Raw genomic sequence first — 19,079 nt, 5'->3', positions numbered from 1 at the left:
ATGCAGAGGCATATCTGTGTGTTTCATCAACCATTGCTTGTAAAAGCAATAGACGGATCAACAGAGCTGGTGGCGTCTGTCACTGGTTGATGACATGTCCTGTGACTCAAGCAGATAATGACCAGCATCTGCGGTTAAACGTATTTCAGTGATTCTCTGCTATTTGCGTAAGCACCACCAGCAGATTCCCCTCCTGAGTATTTCCCAGTAAGAAACATCTCAGTAAGATGTTTCTCCATCTGTTTGGTTAATCATATGAAAACTTAGATGAGAAAACAGGGAGGCATTTCCTTTCAAGTGTGACTTGATTGTTTGAAACGTAATTTAAACCTGAGGGCAAATTACACAACCTTTCTGACTGATTTCTGCCAAACAGGTGAAGGAAGCTCATCCTGCCTGAAACTAGTGATGGTCTTTAAAGATAGATTTAATGTTCTCTAAATTGACATTCTTCTTCATGGGATTTTGCATCAGCCATAGTTTTCTAGGTTTTAGTTCTCTTTATTTCTTGAGTTGTGTCATCTGGGAGTTAAAGTGTATTGAGAAAGAGTAAAAGTTCCTCTTGTTTGAGGGTAAGCACATCTAAATCGTGTGAACTGCACACATGTTCATTCAAACTAAAACAGAGTAGAACTCCGCTTTGAAGTGATGGACTAGTAGTTTTCTTTAACATGTGTTAGAATAGGTGTGGTTGAGGGACAGAAAGATGGGGATCCATGGACTTAGACATTAGGAAGAAATAGCTGAGGTAATTGGTTAAACATTACCTCCAGGGACAGAAACAGGAGGCTTTTTATCTGCAATGCTGAACCATCTGGTGCTCCAGCGAGGTGCACCGTTTGTTCTGGGTCCACTTGTTACTCAAGATCCTCAAGTTTGGCCACGTATGGTGACCTAAACAAACACTGAAGCAACTTAAGCACCTGTGAAGAAAGTTTGACAAGCCTTTGTCCAACTGAAATTTACCAGTAGCTCACTCTGGTTAAATAGATTATGAGAATTTGTTTAACATAGATTTTTTCTTTGGAGTTCCTCCCAACTTTATGGACAAAAGAGACTCTAGCCTCCTTTTGTTGTTGATTTAGTCAATCAGACAGCCCAAAGGCAGCGTGTACCAATCCTCTGAGCAAAGAAGAACAGGTCATTAAACTTTAGCCTCGTTGAATCCAATATCTTTCTTATTACATTTTTTTTTAACAAAATAGTTAGCTCCACATTTTTTCATCTGTCAGAAATGACACAGATCTTGTCAAACTTCCTTCAAATAGGCCCCTGTTTCCAGAGAAGGACCGACCAAGCTTTACTGGTCTATACACCAATTTCCTGTTTTTTTTAGTTTGATGCATTAGAGTTAAAACAATCTGATTATTTAGTACCTATAACTAAGAGGACCAAGCATGATCATTTTTATTTGTGGGGAAATTGATTCTGTGTAGAAGTCATGGGTTAATATCTCAATTTGTCAGATTTCCTTTCCAAGCAGTAGGATTTCCTTGCTTTGGTTTGAAGTGTTCTTGATCAGTTTATTTTAGATCGGTTCAAGGCATTTTAACGTTTTTTTTTGTTTGCTAGTTTTTTTTTATTTTTTTGCTTTGCTTGCAAAAACAAGAAAAGGATCTTAGTTGGATTTTGTGTAATGGATCAAAACTATAAAGTTTAAAACCAAATATAGACGCAAACATTTTAATTGGAAATAAATAAGTTGTTTGGTAAATGCTACGTAGGTGAAAACCGCTTCAACTGGTTTCCTCTATCATGGAGGTTTCTTCGCATGGGTTTTCAGAGAAATCAGTTTTTTATCTGAAACACAAAGAGACAATCAATAAAAGCCTCGTCAGTGCTTTGACTCATCAGCTATTTTAAAGAAGACAAGGTTCATCAGCAGGTTTCCTCCCAGGTTATTTACAGCAACATATCTACTCCCAGATGCTATTAAAGAAATCATATGGCTGCCTGTTAGTCGGTGATTGGAGGACTTGTCTGTGCAGAAAATGATTCAATAAAAAGAACTGTAATTTCCTGTAATCTACCCTGAGTAACTGCTTTTGTCTTCCTCTTTCTTTTAGAATCGCCACAGGAGTGACAAGCGAGTAAATAACCGAAAAGTTCAAGTACTCATTGATAGAAAGTAAGTTTTTATATTCAAACACACATTTTTTTCCCCATTTGCTGTGTGTAGTGGCATCTTTATTCAACATTTGAATATTCTTGGTCAGGTTATCCAGAGTTTGAATATCAGAGGAACCTTAAGATCATCAAAAACATTCATAGTTTTTGATGATCTGTTTGTTTAAGCTTTAAAAATGAAAATACTTTAACTTAACTCACTTATTTAGTGAGAAGCAGACACCTGGTCTTTGTCCTGCTGCTGCAGATTTAAAGACAGAGCACAGAATGAATATGTAGGGATCTAAGCATCCTTTCACCCTGACTAAATCATTCTCATACAGTCCATCCATCCAACCATCCATCCATTATCTTACACGCTTGTCCCAATTGGGGTCACAATGGGTGCTGGTGCCTATCTCCAGCTGCCTATGGGCGAGAGGCGGGGTACACCCTGGACAGGTCTCCAGTCCATCGCAGTCTCATACAATCTGAGAGTTAGATGTCATTAGACCAAGAATCGATCCAGAATGAATCAATTCTTGATTATTGAGAGTAATGTTTTTAATTATTACAGATTTTAAAAAGCTGTAGTGAGTTTTGTATTTATGCTCTTTCAGCACTATCCCCCCAAAGAACATCCAGTGCAACCAGTTGCCCTTAGAACTAATAAATACATTTTTAATAAAATTAACTAGAATATGAAACTGTCCATGAGAGTCTGGCTGCAGACCTGCACTGTCAGGCCCATCCATTGCAAACCTGTAAAGTGGGGTCCAGCGATTCAAATACAGAGACCTATTTCTATGTAGCACATATCTATTATTCCATATAGGAGTTTGGTAGGGAGTAAAGTTGTGCATGTACATAAGTTTCCAGCATAACAGTACTTGCTTTTGAAAGGAAGCTAACTTCACCAGGAGTTTATCGATGCTAGATTTTAATTTAGAAAGGCTTCGAATCAACTTTGCTTTTAATTTGAAAGTCTTCCAATAAACTTCCAGTTCTGACAGCGCAGGAGACCTCTCATTGCAGCTCTGGGGCTTGACAGTGCAGCTCTGGGTCCTGACAGTGGAGGTCTGCAGCCTGACCCCTCTCAAACTTTCTACCTAAGACTGATGCTCTGTTATGAACTCAGATCTCATTAGGTACACAAGTAGATATACAAATGCACATCACAGTTTTCACATTCTGAGTTGTAACTTTAGGCTGTGGTAATAAACCCTACTTTATGTTGGCCTAACAGAACGCTGACTTTTCTGGTTTCTGGTTCTGATTGGGTCTGTTGGACTTGTTTTGGTTTGTTTGTACCATCCTTTGTTTCAGTGTATTTCTGTGTTTCTGGTTACTAGTTTTTCTCCACTAACTCAGTGCCAAATTTTTCCTGGTCTCTAACATCTGCTCTTTCTCTTTTGTGCAGCAAGCAGTCTTCGAACACCTTAAAATAAACACTTCCTGGTTCAGTTATCCGATTCAGATTTCTCTGCTGTCCACAGTCTTTACTCAACAAGCTGCTGCTGCTTAGTCCCTGCATTTATTCCTCAGCAGAACCAAATCAAATCAGGTTTATCATCGCGGCAGGTTAACAAACTGCCTACCCAATTTGAGATGGGTAATCTTGTAGGTTTAAACACTGAACTCTAAAGATCCTGGACATACTGTTAAAGTAAAAAAAAAATATTTTTTATGTGCATAAAAGAAGCTTTTTAAGCGTTTACTTCTTTGATAAGATAATTTCTGTTCTCAGAGGCAGAGAAGGACAGCAAAGGACAAAGTTTATAAAAAAGTAAACTTGTGCTGAAATATTTACATGCATGTTCCTGTGTGTGGTTCCTTTAATGCTGGCAGCTGTTACTGCTTAGTTTAGTGCTTTATAAGAAGCAAATGTAGGATTGTAGGAGGAGTTTACTTCCTGTTGACATGTTTTTGTCCGCTCCTAAAAAAAGCACAAGGAGGACACATTAGAGGTGTGCAGCTTGGTCTGAACACAGCTCTGGTTATCCTTTTTTCCTGTTTGTCCATTGCTTATGTTTTACTCTTAAGGGGTCTGTTTCACACAGCAGGTTTACTAAATATTTTTCTAATCCTGATTTAAGGGTAACTGAGTTTTCCGTTTCAAAAAGAGGGTTTACTCAGCCTCTGATTCTGTTACCGCAGTAAGATTCTCCCCAGAGCTAACCTGGTTAGGAGAGGGTTTTCCTAAATAAACTCAGAGTGTCCTTGGGCTCCCCTCAGCCTAAAGCCAGTGTTTCATTTTTCCTGATTTACTTTGGAGACTTTTCTCCTAGTTTTATGTGAACAATAAAAATAAAATAATTTACTTGGTCCATAAGACACATTAGGTGTTAAAAGCAAAAAAAATCACAAGTTCTTTTGATGAGTATTCAATTAAAGAATGATAGGCATACATTTGCAGAGAATAAAATATATGTGATTAATCAACGAGAGGGTTCTCAGACTGCGTATAGATAACTTTTCATATTTTTATCTTTATGAGCACTATCTATTCACCTCACAATCCATCACAGACTTTCAGACCTTATCCGTCCTTACATTAGCAGCATTATACAAACTTTTTTAACAGATATTTAAAAGAACTTGACATCAGTGAGAGAACATATACCTGTATATGTGATAACAGCGTTATAGAAAACAACTGCAGTCAAAGAGCACCAGTTCCATAGAATGGCTTCAGACTATTTTTCCTCTACCTTTAAGTAAGTTTCTTATTGCTGATAATATGCAGCCTATCATTGAACAGCTGCTACGACCGCCTCTAAAAACTAAAAAGTTTTGTTTACCATTTACCTACTTTATAGTTTTTATCTAGTTTATTTGCAATGTACTTATTTTTTAACAGTTTTAAAGCTTTACTTAAATTTCTACGTTTAAATCACATGGATTTAATGTGGTGATTAAAAACCACTCAGTTGACAGGACATAAGATCTTTTGTTTTTGATTTTTTTAACATAAATGCCTTCTTTCACACCCCTCTCAAACCACCTCTTCTTTGTCCAAAATGTGAACATTCTGGTCCTCAAAAGAATTTCCTTTATCCATAAGGTGTAGATGCATCGCAGAGTCTTGTCTTCAGAGATTTGCTAATGACTGATTGAATATAGAGAAATTGAAAACATTAATTTGAGGTTAGTAGGTAAGAAAGGTCAGCTTTTGTGGGGATGAGGGGTTTTGGAGAGCATATAAACATCACTGAAAATGACTTGGCAAACCAAAATGGAGCACAAAAGAATCTTTACTTGAATCTAACAAATCTGTCAAATTAAAATATTTCCCAGCTTCTTTCTGTCAGGTTTTATTACCAAATGAAGAGCAATACTTGTGTCCAAATCCTCCTTAGCTTTGATCTTTACTATTTTCTCCGTCCAGTTTCTAAAAATATTCCGTTTTGTTGGCAGATGAACAAACAGTATCATACAGGAAACTGGCAGGAACATGCAGTGGAGGAAAGTGGCTTGGATTGGTGTGACCTTTAGGGTCAGCACAGGCCTGTTTATTGTCCCTTAGACAGTTTTCTTCCCTGACATAAAGATTTTCAAAAAAACAAGTTGACTTTCACCGAGTAGTAACTTCCCTCCATTTAAAAAAACGCTTCCCAAAGTTAAATTTAACTTTATGGTTTTGTTCTCAGGCTACGCAGTGAAAAATGGATGGATGTCCAAGTAGGAGACATTATCAAGCTAGAAAACAACCAGTTTGTGACTGTAAGTCAACATTTTACACATTTTCCATTTAGCTTTACCTCTTTACCTTTCTTTTTGAAGTTCTAATTCACTGGCTTTATTTTTTTATTCCTTCTTTCAGGTCTATTAGTTTTATGCTACGTTCAGACCGGATGCAGCAAAAGCAGCAAAATCGCGTCTGCTGCTTCATTTTTGCTGCTTGTACCAGTTAGTTCTGACGCGCGGCTGAAGCAGCTTTGCTGCTCTGCCTGCGCGGTGCAAAAGTGTGTCTGACGCGCGTTGGGCGGAGCTACTCTATCCTTTCTCTGCCTTGCAGCTATACAGTTGCTGTGATCAGTGGGAATAAAGTAGTTTTAATATGTTTTTAAGTGAGAAAATCCACCTGAAAACATCAGTGCAGTCAGTTCATCCAGATTACAATCCTGCCTCCCAATGTTATTTCTGTCGGAGCCGCTCAGACTCCCACATACCGGCGGCGCGCCAACAGAAGGAATCCCTTCTTCAGCAGCCTCTGGCCGGGTCGCCTCCTCGCGGTTTACCGCGGCGGCTGGTAGGTGTTTTTCATCTAAATAATCCGATCTGCAGGCACCAGAATAATAAAAGCGAACATATTCTACCGGCAGATGTATATATTTTAAGTTAATTATCCATTAATAAACTGTTTAAGAGGAGTAATCAGAGCGGTCTGTGTCATCAGCGCTGTGTCTCTCTCCCAGCCAGCTCCCAGATCAGCTTCTCTGATTGGTTGACGCGGCGCGTCGAGCAGCAAAAATTCAATTTTTCCATCTCGAGCAGCCGCGCGTTTGCGGCGCGTCACGCGCGTCAGATGCTTAAACGCGCCCGACGCGCTGCTTCAGCTGCTCAGACGCGCTGCGCCTGCTGCTCAAAACGCGCCGCGGGACCTTTTGCTGCGCCTTGACGCGCGTCAACCATTAACTTTGCATGTAAACTCGCTGCTTCTGTCGCGCCAGCTGCGCCCGGTGTGAACGCAGCATTAGCTTTAGCCTTTACTTGTGTTCCCCTTTTTTGTCCAGAGAATTGCTATAATTTATTTTTGTTTAAATTGTTATCTCAGACTTTACTTAGAGTTTTTGACTATGGTGCAGACAACGTTCGAGAGCAACATGGCTATTCCCTTTAAAGGCCTTTGTCAGATAAATAACACTATCATGGCCCTATACAAAAAATAATTAGCTAAGGGATCGGAAAGGTGTTGAAGCGTATGCAGAAAAAACTGAGCGAAAGTGTTAAACCTGTTTTGTGGTTGTTATAACCTGAATGATTGAAAATGTATACAGGTATAAATAACAAACTTACAAAAACTGGATGAAAAGCACAAAAACGTGCAGAGAGGGAGAAAAGGATGCTAAAACAACTCAGAGGCAAATTGGAATAAACAAAGGGCTTAAATAGAACAGGTAAAAGTAGCATGATGTAGGCTAAAGGAGGAGGCACAGGTGAATAGTTCTTTTAATTAAATAGTGGTGCTTTCTAAAGGAGAATGATTAACCAGGACAGACAGGAAGAACGACAAGGAACTAACATAATTTAACCGATAACAAAATAAATGAATAAGTAAATTGCATGAACTAAATGGCAAAACTGAGAAAAATACAAAAGGAACTGAGAAAGCTACAAACTCTTAAAATATATGAACAGATAATGAACTAATGAGGCAGACTAAAAATGGTAAAAGATTACAGAAAATGGCCATAACTTTAAAACATGATAAGAAAGTGCTAAAAAACAATAAATAGAAACCATGCGCTAATCAAACACCTACAGGTCATAAAAGTAACATCAGTTTCTATTTATAAGATAATAAGTAATAAGCATTGGTGGTTTTGCCTGCTTTGCAGCAATGTATCCATTTTTAAAGCTGAAAAATTTTCTCAGCGATTAGATTTTCAGCTTCTGTTAGAAAAATTGCCCTAAAAAGGAAGTGCTACAAATCATAGATATATGTTGTATGCTTATCCATATAGGATGGCGTACCTCAAGACTCTGTAGTGGGTCTCCTGCATTTTACTTTTTTTTTTTTTTTTTGATAAGGTTTTTGCTCACCTGCAATAATAATGGTTCTAAACTGTTCCTTCTTAACCCCACCTTTATTACAAGTACCCCCCCCCCCCACCACCACCACCACCATTTTGATGGTTTGTCTTTTGTTACACTATATTTACACTGTTGTTACTGTTCATGTATAGCTCACATTAATATCAATATAAAAGCAGTTGTTGCATTGGATAATGTCTGGTTCATCTTCGATTTGATACGAGCTTTTTAACTACGGAGGCCTCAAATTTACACGGGAACTTTAACATTTTTCTTGAATGATTTCCTGTCTGATCACATTGGTATAGACACACCTATATATATATTCTATAAAGATTTAGACACAAAATTTTTGTTAATCTGAAGTTTTTTGATTGTTTTGCACTGTTTTTATTTCAGGCGGACCTCTTGCTGCTCTCCAGCAGCGAACCTCTAAACCTTGTGTACATAGAGACGGCAGAATTGGACGGGTTAGTTGACTTCTAGGATTAAAGCATAACTAACTATAAATCATTCACCAACGGCTCCTCAGGATATCATTCACTGACCTCATTTTTCAACCTTTTTTCCTTTGTTTATTCTCTTCTCTCCTTTGCATAGAGAGACTAACCTGAAGGTCAAGCAGGCCCTTCCAGTAACAGGCAACCTGGGAGATGATATTGAAAAACTGGCAGACTTTAATGGTAATACTGGATTAGAGGCAGGAAAACCTGGAGAACAAAGGGACTTGATCAAATTGAAAATAAAAAGAGAAATAAATAACTGACATTTTCAAATCAATAATTGTTAATTAAAACGTTGGTCTTATTTGTTGTTAATGCAGAAATCCTTTGCTTTTATGTCCACTCTAAAGGTGAGGTTCGCTGTGAACCTCCCAACAACCGCCTCGACCGCTTTTCGGGAACACTAACATTCGCCGGTCAGAAATATCCGCTTGACAACGAGAAGATTCTGCTGCGCGGCTGCACGCTGAGGAACACTGATTGGTGCTTCGGGCTGGTGCTGTTTGGAGGTCAGTGAGATGTCTTTCAGGTGTATTTTTCTTTAGTTTGATGTAACAAAAAATAAAGGAACCTCATTTGATCTTTTATTATCAAAGGTCAAGAGACGAAGCTGATGCAAAACTGTGGGAAGACCACCTTTAAGAGGACCAGTATAGACCGTCTGATGAACGTTCTGGTTCTCTGTGTGAGTGTCCTTTACAAAGATCATTGTATCTTTGTATACAAAGATACAAAGTTTTTATTTTTAAGGGGATCCTAAAACTGAATTGATTTATTAGTTTTTACTAGTTTTTTGCAAATAAATTACATTATTACAGGTAGAATTTGTCTATTCAACATGAAACAATTACACATGCAAAAAAAAAAAATCAGAAATACTTTTATAATTCCAAAGGTAAATTAAATAAGACAACTAAATAATTCGATGTACTTGTTTAGCTCTTTGTTTATTTAGATTTTATTTTTAATTCACATAGATTTAAAACTTTGCATGAAAACTCGAAAACAGCTGATCGACATAGATTATATAAAAATACATTTATTCTTATTCTTTTTATACTCATTGCCTGGCCTTAAATCTGATTAGACTTTTTTTTTATTTCCATATTCAGGATGATTAAAAGGTTTCTTGTTGCCTAAATGGCAGTCTGAAAAGAGATAATTTTCAGATACCAATGAGCTTGTTTTTTTATATCACTTTATTTGTATTAATTGTTACATTTTTTCTCATTTTAAAAACTCAAGTAGATGATGTCATGGCTTTGTAAGCTTCTCATAGGTCTGTTCACCATGAAAAAAGTAAAATGGAGGCAACAAAATCACACTGTTTGAGTTTATGGACAAATAAACTCAAATTTATACCAAGAATGAATCAGATTTAAATCTGATTCATTCTGGGTACAATTGCCCACAGTCTAACTCTGCCAAATGTCTGTGTTCAAACAATTCTTATCCGCATGTAAACAGGTTGGGAATGTCCATCCATGTTTAGGAATGAGAGCAGCTGTTGGTGTTTATCCAAAACATCTGTTAAACCTTAATCCTCCTAGTTTTTTTTATTTCAGCACCAGGCAATTTTATAACTCCAGATAGCTATGTATGAATAATTGAGAAGACAAAACCCAACATGCACTGCAAAAAATTTAAATTTAAAAAATTTTCTTAAAATAAATGCATTTTTTCTTGAATTGAGGAGGTAAGTGAGATTTAAATGTACATTTAAATGTACATTATTCAGAGACTTTAAATGTACATTTAAAGTCTCTGAATGATGTGTTACGCAGCACTTTGCTCTAAAAGGAGAGATCATTGTAAATAAAATGGCATTTTTTTTGCGTCTCTGTAGATTTTTGGTTTTCTCGTATTCATGTGCACGATCCTGGCGATCGGAAACTACATCTGGGAGAAAAATAACGGCTCAAACTTCACCGTCTTCCTGCCGAGAGAAGATGGCAACAGCGAAGCTTTCTCTGCCTTTCTCACCTTCTGGTCCTACATCATCATCCTCAACACTGTGGTGCCCATCTCGCTTTATGTTAGGTAACCAGTATGTACATTTTGGGGAAACTTGATGGACTCAGGATGCCTTGGATCAGAATGAATAATATTTTATCTGCTGCATTCCCGGTCAGTGTTGAGATTATCCGGCTTGGGAACAGCTTCTACATCGACTGGGACAGAAAGATGTATCATTCCAGCAGCGACACGCCTGCCGAGGCTCGCACCACCACGCTGAACGAGGAGCTCGGTCAAATCAAGTACATCTTCAGCGACAAGACCGGAACGCTAACCCAGAACATCATGATCTTCAACAAATGCTCCATCAATGGGAAGTCCTACGGTACGGTGTCACTCGCGGTCCTGCTGGTTTTAGACCGACTTGGATTTTATTTCCGCTGAAATGATGAATTCAGTAGAAATTCATCATTTCAGTGGAAATGTTCTCATTTGCTTTTGTCACTTACTTTTATCTATTGTGTGTAAGGGTGTTTATTTTTAAGCTGAATGTTCTTCCTTCTTCTAAGTCTTTATCTTTAATTATCTCTGCAGGAGATGCATATGACTACACAAGTCAGAGACTTGACAATTCTGAGGTGAGTCAATAAAGTTAAAGTCATTTGTGTTCATCTTTATCTGATTTGCAACACCTTCCTACATCCTGTTTGTTTTTCATAGCTTTTCAAAGTCCCCTATAGGCAAGTCAAGTTTATTTGTTTTGCAAAATTCAGTACAGCGCCAATTCAAGGTGTTTTATATAAATTGAACACTAAAATGGAAGGAAAATAAAAACAGAATAAAAGCAGGTAAAAATAAAAACATACTAAAAGCGGGTAGTAAAACAAATAAAACAGTTGAACCACAAAATTAAACAAATTATCCCTCAGTTAACAGTTTAACTTTAAAAGTCAAAGGTAGTTCTAGTTCTGGATGTACAGAGTAGAATTGAACTAGAAGACCTGAGTGGTCTGGGAGGTTGATACACTGACAACAAATCTGTTATGTAATGAGGAGCTGATCCATTCAGTGATTTATACACAAACATCAGAAATTTAAAGTCTATTCTCTGAGCTACAGGGAGCCAGTGGAACGAGTTCAGAACTGTGCTGATGTGCTCTACTTTCTTAGTTCTAGTGAGAAACAAGACTGCAGCGTTTTAAATCGACTGCAACTGTTTGATGGACTTTCAATTATCAGTTCTACTAAAGATAAATACATTAATGAGTTTTTCTAGATCCTTATTGGACTTTAATCCTGGAAATGGTCTTCAGGTTCTGCCATAATCAGAGGTTTCTAGCTACATAGCTGAAGCTGTGAGCTAACGCTGGATCTTTCCTCCTTTGGTCGGAAGGTTATTATCTCAGTTTTGTTTTTATTCAGTTGGAGAAAATGTTGGTGGCATCCAGGTTTTCCGTTCTAAGTTCTAATTGTCAGAGCAGTCAACACTTTGATGGGTCCTTAGTCACCTGGTGACATTGAGATGTAAAGCTGTGTGTCGTCTGCTTTGGTTTGGTTACTGAAAAAATGCGTATGTGTTTGAAATTATATATTTTTCTCCCCCAAGCTCGAGGAAAAACTCTTGTCTAAGCTTATTTTACAACATCCCTGTATCACAATAATTTTGAAGGCTGAAAAAAATGAGAGATCTCTCACAGCCAAAAACAGGATTTTCATCACTAGACGTTTGCTGCTAAAACAGCAAGTTTAACTTTGAGCCACATCATCCCCCTCTACCTCATCACCCCTCTCTTTTCAATTTTTGTCATATGAGATAAACTTGTTTTGGCATTCAGTCTAAAAAAAACGTCTTTTCATTTCTGGTCCATCCCAACATCCCTGATGAACATAACTAAGATAAATTAGAGCTCCTCTGCTTGAAGGTAAAACTGATTTTAAACCTGCAGAGAATTTTCCATCTCTTTCTGACGCATCATGGTGAGGGAGTATATTACACCCCGTCATTTACTGGAACATTAAAAGCTGCTCATTTAGTATGGTAAATCATACAGCAAAGACTAACAAGCTTTCTTTAAATGATTGCCCGGATGTAAACTCCATGTTTAGAGCACTGCTGCTTAAAAGCAAGATGAAAATATTTTCCCTTCTATTGATTTTCTGAACTCATCCCATTTGGAGCAGACCCAGAAATCACTGAACAGGATTCATATGGAAATAGAAAAAAAAAGGATAATAATTGCTCTAACCACTAGGCCAACGCTCCCCCCAATATCCCTCCAGACTGGGACTAATACTGTACATGGCCTGCTGGTATTTATAATATCATATATTTATAATGTAATGTAAAAAACTGAAATTAATTTATGAGGTTAAAATTATATGTAAAGCAGGTAGATGTAGGAGGGTGAGATAAACTGCTTCCTTAAAGGTTTCTGTTCCTGATGGCCACCTTACTCAAAGCCTCTTTAATCATCAACGCCTCCCTCTGTAGCATAAAGACCCGGTGGATTTCTCCTTCAACCCTCTGGCTGACCCCCGCTTCGTGTTCTATGACCACTCTCTGGTGGAGGCCGTGAAGCTGGACAACCCTGAGGTCCACACATTCTTCAGACTGCTGGCGCTCTGCCACACCGTCATGGCAGAGGAGAAGCAAGAAGGTGGGTAGAGGAGGAGCAGGTCATCAGAAATGCAGCAGAGTGTCATCATTTTCTCCTTGATTTTTTTGTCTGAACCTCAGTTTGAACATTTCCCCTTCTGTCTCCTCCAGGGGAGCTTTTCTATCAGGCCCAGTCTCCAGATGAAGGAGCGCTGGTGACTGCAGCCAGAAACTTTGGATTTGTCTTCCGCTCACGTACACCTGAGAGCATTTCCATCATGGAAATGGGAAATCAGCGCAACTATGAACTCCTGGCGATCCTGGACTTTAACAATGTTCGCAAGAGGATGTCTGTGATTGGTAAGGATCCCAGATTATCCTCATATCCAGAGGGTTCTCAGATTTGTTTGTGAGCTGCGTCTTCAGGATGGCGGATTCTGTTCCCTCTGCTGGACAACATAAATCACAGATGTGTTCTTGTGTTTGTGTGAACAGTTCGCAGTCCAGAGGGGAAGCTGTCCCTCTACTGTAAGGGAGCGGACACGATCATCTACGAGAGGCTGGACCAGTCCTGCAGCAAGTTGATGGACGTCACAACAGAGCACCTCAATGTCAGTGATGCTCAATTTATTTGCAGATACTTTAAAATATTTTCAAGCCGTTTCTGTTTTTTTTTTATTTTTTATTTACCACTCTTTGCTTTTTCCAATCCAGTCCTGATCAGACTAAGATAATGATAGGATCAATTGATTATCAGGGTGTGATAAAAAAAAAAGGAAAGCTGTATAGCTGGAGGGAAAAAGAGGGTATTAAAGGAATAGTACACCCAAAACATGATTAGCCTTCATTTTCTACTCACCCCCATGCTGAACAACACTCTGGAGTACTTTTTTGATATCTCAAATGCATCTGGAGATCTGGGAGGCTTCTTGCTGTCTGCTGACATTCAAATAATGGAGGTCTATGGTGACCGAGACAGAAAGGTCCATAAAAGTCCCCAAAAAACGTGTCAATATTCCTCCATACTGCTCGTCCAATGTATTCCAAGTGTCCTGAGTGGGTAGCATCCAGAATTTACTCGAAACGAAGTCATTTAGAATGTTTTTAGAGCATAAACAGTAGTGTATAGGATTTCCTGAAAGCGCGCACATGCTCGCTCACGAGGCTATGGAAGTTTCTAATAAACAGCCTGGAATTTGGTTTCGTTTCTCTTCAGAATGAAAATGATCTTTTTCCCTGTTTTCATCAGGGATAGTTCTGCTATTATATTCTAGTCACCATATTATCAAAAAACAAAAGTAAACAAATGTTTTTCTCAGGAAGTAGCTTTCAACAGTTTCACATCCACGCAGCAGAGATCTTTAGCACTATTATTATCTTATCATCAGGTTTAATCTTTAAACCAAGGTACAAGCCCTGTCCCCAAAGATATTTGTTTTATCCTTTAACTCATCTTCGCTGCACAATGTTCTCAAATCTGAAGCAGAACTATATCCGATCCTATGCTATTATTTGTTCATAACAATGCTTAGTGATCAGACATGTTTATATTTAGATTTTGGACTCCTTTAAACTACATTTAAAGTAAAACATATTTAAAAGAACAGAAAAATAGAAATAATGGAACGTCTACTGAGTAGATTTTCTCCTTCTTATATAGTTTAATCCTCTCTCTGCTCAAAACAATTGAAACGCTTAGTCTGGATGCCTTGGACCTGATCACATTAAAAATGTATTAATAGGTTGCCACATTTTTTACCAAAATACTGAAGACAATTTTATTTTTGAAGATTAAAGGCATTTGAGACCAAGTTGTATCTTTACTTTTTGCTTCAAACCATTTAATAAATGAGACTTAATTAAACATTGGGGTTAAATGGTTAATAAATCTATACGTTTTTTGTCAGTTTAAGGTGAATGAAATGAATGAATGAATGAATCAAAAGTTCTTGTCATTATTTTTTTTTGTGTGTCCCTTATAACCCATAAAATTATTATCCTGCATACCATGCATTTAACTGTCTGCTAAACATCAACCTTACTCCTTGTATCCAGCTGCATGCTGGAGAGTTCAGACCTTAAAAGTTAGTGAATTGGGATGCAATAAATATATGTATTGCATCCATTTATTATACTTAGGAGGAAGATTTAGCTTTAGAAAAATAGGTTATCTGCAGTGTTGGGATTCTTTCATGCTTTCCTCTCACTCCCTTTAATGTCTCTTGCCTTGGATCATGTTTAGAATGTGAAGAAACACTCTAAAGCAGAAATATGTCTATTTTTTTTTTCTTTCATTGTGAATTTCACAGGCTGAATCCTAGTAATCCACTGTATACAACCAAGCCCGTGAGCTCAACGTTGTTTACATCTCAGGATGTTATCAGTGCTCTGCTCGGCGCAGAAACATTTGCCTTTTTACGGCTCATCCATATAAGTATGTGCATGCTGATCTGCAGGAATTTGCAGGGGAGGGACTGCGGACGCTCGCTCTTGCCTACAAAGATTTGGACGAGGGCTACTTCAGCCAGTGGAAGCAGCGGCACCATGAGGCGAGCACCTCACTGGAAGACAAGGACACCAAACTGGACGAGCTGTACGAGGAGATAGAGAAGGACCTCCTGGTAGGAAGCTGAAGAGGAAAACAGGAAGCTGAGTTCTCTTTGTTTTGACTTCATCTGACTGTGTTTGTTTGCAGCTGCTGGGAGCAACAGCCATTGAAGACAAGTTACAGGATGGAGTACCTCAGACCATTGAGCAGCTGGCTAAAGCCGACATCAAAATCTGGGTCCTCACTGGCGACAAGCAGGGTATCTAATGGAGATAATAGCTTATGTGCACTTTATCAAATGAGTGAATTCAGGTTGAAAAAAATCAACTATGTGAAGAAGACGTAAAATGAAATGTAGCAAACTATTGTTTAATAGCCCCCTGGCTCCTAGAAATAAGCAAAGGCTGCAGGAGGTTTCTTTTATTTAGTTCAAGAAAAAGGACTTTCATGCTAATTGTAAGAGTGTGCTCGCTGCTTTCACACAGAGCTGAGTCCTCGTCCAATATTCTTTGTCATTTCTTGGGTTTGTATTGCAGAAACGGCAGAAAACATCGGCTACTCGTGCAACCTGTTGCAGGAGGAGATGAACGACATCTTCATCGTGTCGGGCCACTCACCCGAGGAGGTTAGACTGGAGCTGAGGTCTGACGAATTCTTTTAAAGCCTTTTTTAAGTTGTTTTTTGTTTTGGTTTTTTAAGTAATATTTTAGATATCTTAATTTTGTTTTTTGTTTATTTGGAGCAGAAATGCACAGAACACCATGAAACCTCAAAGAGAAGCAAATTCTCTGCTTTCACCAGAAGCGATGGGTAAAAGTGGGAATCTGGTCGAAGAGGAGATGGCTGATGGAGAGTATGGACTGGTTATCAATGGACACAGTCTGGTAGGTCACAACGGCCCCATTGGTAAAATCATCTTTGTTGGTATTTTTAATTCCCAAAAACACCCTGTAACTTTGTAAAATGGCCAAACTTGTTGTTTAAATCCAGCTTTCTCCATTATTTCCAACAGGCGTACGCCTTGGAGAGCAGCATGGAGCTGGAGTTCCTCCGGACGGCGTGTTTGTGTAAAGCGGTGATCTGCTGCAGGGTGACGCCCCTGCAGAAGGCCCAGGTGGTCGAGCTGGTCAAGAAGTACAAGAAGGCGGTCACGCTGGCTATTGGCGACGGAGCCAATGATGTCAGCATGATCAAAGGTACAGGATAACCACCTGGTTTTGCTTTTAGCCAAAGAGCTTCCCACATCATGTTGGTGTTTCCTCTCAAATAAACAGGAAAGGAAACATCCCCCTATAAAAAAGAGTCTTTAAAATCATCTTTGTTGTTTTTTGTTTTTTTGTGTAGGGTTTTATTTTTTTCTAATTTATGATGTTTTACAGTTTCAAAGCTTTACAGTTAAAAGGCCACCATTATGAAGCATGCGGTACGGAATAAGGAATAAGTCCCTAAAACAAACAAGACATAAACATCAAAGCTCTGTTTCTGTCCTTTAGGTAGACAATTTTAAGATCTGTCAAGGGACAACAGATGAAAAACAGCCTTTTGGCTAATTCTGGTGCATTTGCAGGAATGCTTTTATGTACACTGTCCCTGTCAAATAAATACATTAATTAAACTTAAAAAGAGAACTAGACAAGACTATAAACTATAGTTTTTTCTTGCATCTATGTCTGTGCTGCTCAGCTTTTCAAGCCTGATTCTGCCATCTAGTGGAAAGTTGATGTAAACGGCATGTTTAAATCTGCAGTGTTTTGAATTGGGAAAAAAAAAAGTACATCAAGCGGTTTCTATGCATACATACATTAATCTATAAACCCTTTTTTTAACTTTTAGCTCCTCTCTTAAAGTCTGCCTCAGAGCTCCATAGACACATTATTCAATAAAATCGTTTTCTCTTGTCTTGTCTTCCCAGCCGCTCATATCGGTGTGGGCATCTCAGGACAGGAGGGGATGCAAGCTGTGCTTTCCAGCGACTACTCCTTCGCCCAGTTCCGCTTCCTGCAGCGCCTCCTGCTGGTGCACGGACGCTGGTCCTACCTGCGGATGTGCAAATTCCTGCGGTACTTTTTCTACAAGAACTTTACCTTCACCTTTGTTCACTTCTGGTTCGCCTTCTTCTGCGGCTTCTCAGCACAGGTGACACAGTCAGAGCTGAGTCCTACCAAACCAATCAGCTTATGATCTTCTTCCCGCAGAGGTTTGAACTTGACTTTGCTTTTTCAGACGGTGTACGATGAGTGGTTCATTACGCTCTACAACCTGATGTACACAGCACTGCCTGTCCTGGGTATGAGCCTGTTTGATCAGGTAATCATAATGTTTATCCCCATTTGCCAAAACAAAAGCATAAAAACTGTTTTCTCCTGTGGTTTGAATCGTACAGAAAGAAAAACCTGAAACTGCCTTTATACTCCGGAATTTCTTTATTAGCCTAAAAAAAAAACTTGTTTTTAGGTCAAAGAAGGTTTTAAGAAGATCAGAAAGACTGATTAAGCGGCTCTCTATAGATCTGGGGGTGTGGAGTGGGGGGGGGCATTGTAGTCCATGCTTGATAAGAAGCTCAAATATCTCACAATCCAATAACATTTAGTGTTTGTAAACATCTATAAATAATTACAGCACCAATTTCACCAATCTGAGCATCTCCTTTAGACTTAACAATGCCACTGCACTATAACATTGTATAACACTACAACAACCGTGCAATAACGATTTTATACTCTTTGCAATAACGTGCAATAGTCCAGTACTATAAGAGCCTTTGCCTATTTCAGTTACCTCACTTATTTTTTTTATTTATTTAACAAAACAGAAACTGCACTGTTTTTTTTGTTTTTTTACCTGCACTACTTTGCTATACATAAGACACCTTAAACCCTTACTGTATATAAGTCACCTCAAATCTATCCACTGTATACAGTGGGGCAAAAAAGTATTTAGTCAGCCACCAATAGTGCAAGTTCTCCCACTTAAAAAGATGAGAGAGGCCGGTAATTTTCATCATAGATATACCTCAACTATGAGAGACAAAATGAGAAAAAAAAAATCCAGAAAATCACATTGTCTGATTTTTAAAGAATCTATTTGCAAAATATGGTGGAAAATAAGTATTTGGTCAGTTACAAACAAGCAAGATTTCTGGCTCTCACAGACCTGTAACTTCTTCTGTAAGAGGCTCGTCTGTCCTCCACTCGTTACCTTCATTAATGGCACCTGTTTGAACCCGTTATCAGTATAAAAGACACCTGTCCACAACCTCAAACAGTCACACACTAAACTCCACCATGGCCAAAACTAGAGAGCTGTCAAAGGACACCCGAAACAAAATTATAGACCTGCACCAGGCTGGGAAGTCTGAATCTGCAATAGGTAAACAGCTTGGTGTGAAGAAATCAACTGTGGGATCAAATATTAGAAAAAGGAAAACATACAAGACCAGTGATAATCTTCCTCGATCTGGGGCTCCACGCAAGATCTCACCCCGTGGGGTCAAAATGATCATAAGACCGGTGAGTGAAAATCCCAGAACCACATGGGGGGACCTAGTGAATGACCTGTAGAGAGCTGGGACCAAAGTAACAAAGGCTACCATCAGTAACACACTACGCCGCCA

At 38.6% G+C, this 19,079-nt stretch overlaps 1 protein-coding gene across 2 annotated transcripts in view; it reads left to right on the top strand.

The window, feature by feature from the left end:
• Positions 1-19,079, top strand: part of LOC119791902 (phospholipid-transporting ATPase ID-like) — an 84,380-nt gene that overhangs the window by 53,814 nt on the left and 11,487 nt on the right. For both annotated transcript variants that reach the window (XM_038298270.1, XM_038298271.1), the window contains 19 exons: positions 2,067-2,128; positions 5,757-5,829; positions 8,263-8,333; positions 8,464-8,546; positions 8,717-8,875; positions 8,963-9,051; positions 10,213-10,406; positions 10,499-10,707; positions 10,917-10,960; positions 12,814-12,979; positions 13,090-13,278; positions 13,414-13,529; positions 15,375-15,539; positions 15,614-15,725; positions 16,003-16,108; positions 16,212-16,350; positions 16,479-16,662; positions 17,379-17,602; positions 17,690-17,773. In XM_038298270.1, coding sequence (XP_038154198.1) covers positions 2,067-2,128; positions 5,757-5,829; positions 8,263-8,333; positions 8,464-8,546; positions 8,717-8,875; positions 8,963-9,051; positions 10,213-10,406; positions 10,499-10,707; positions 10,917-10,960; positions 12,814-12,979; positions 13,090-13,278; positions 13,414-13,529; positions 15,375-15,539; positions 15,614-15,725; positions 16,003-16,108; positions 16,212-16,350; positions 16,479-16,662; positions 17,379-17,602; positions 17,690-17,773 — 2,469 coding nt within the window. The remainder of the gene's footprint in view (positions 1-2,066; positions 2,129-5,756; positions 5,830-8,262; positions 8,334-8,463; positions 8,547-8,716; positions 8,876-8,962; positions 9,052-10,212; positions 10,407-10,498; positions 10,708-10,916; positions 10,961-12,813; positions 12,980-13,089; positions 13,279-13,413; positions 13,530-15,374; positions 15,540-15,613; positions 15,726-16,002; positions 16,109-16,211; positions 16,351-16,478; positions 16,663-17,378; positions 17,603-17,689; positions 17,774-19,079) is intronic.

The sequence above is a fragment of the Cyprinodon tularosa genome, unplaced genomic scaffold, assembly GCF_016077235.1.
Source record: "Cyprinodon tularosa strain WSP-4 unplaced genomic scaffold, ASM1607723v1 ctg404, whole genome shotgun sequence".
NCBI classification, from domain to species: Eukaryota; Metazoa; Chordata; class Actinopteri; order Cyprinodontiformes; family Cyprinodontidae; genus Cyprinodon; species Cyprinodon tularosa.
This window is presented reverse-complemented; position numbering and strand designations above follow the sequence as displayed.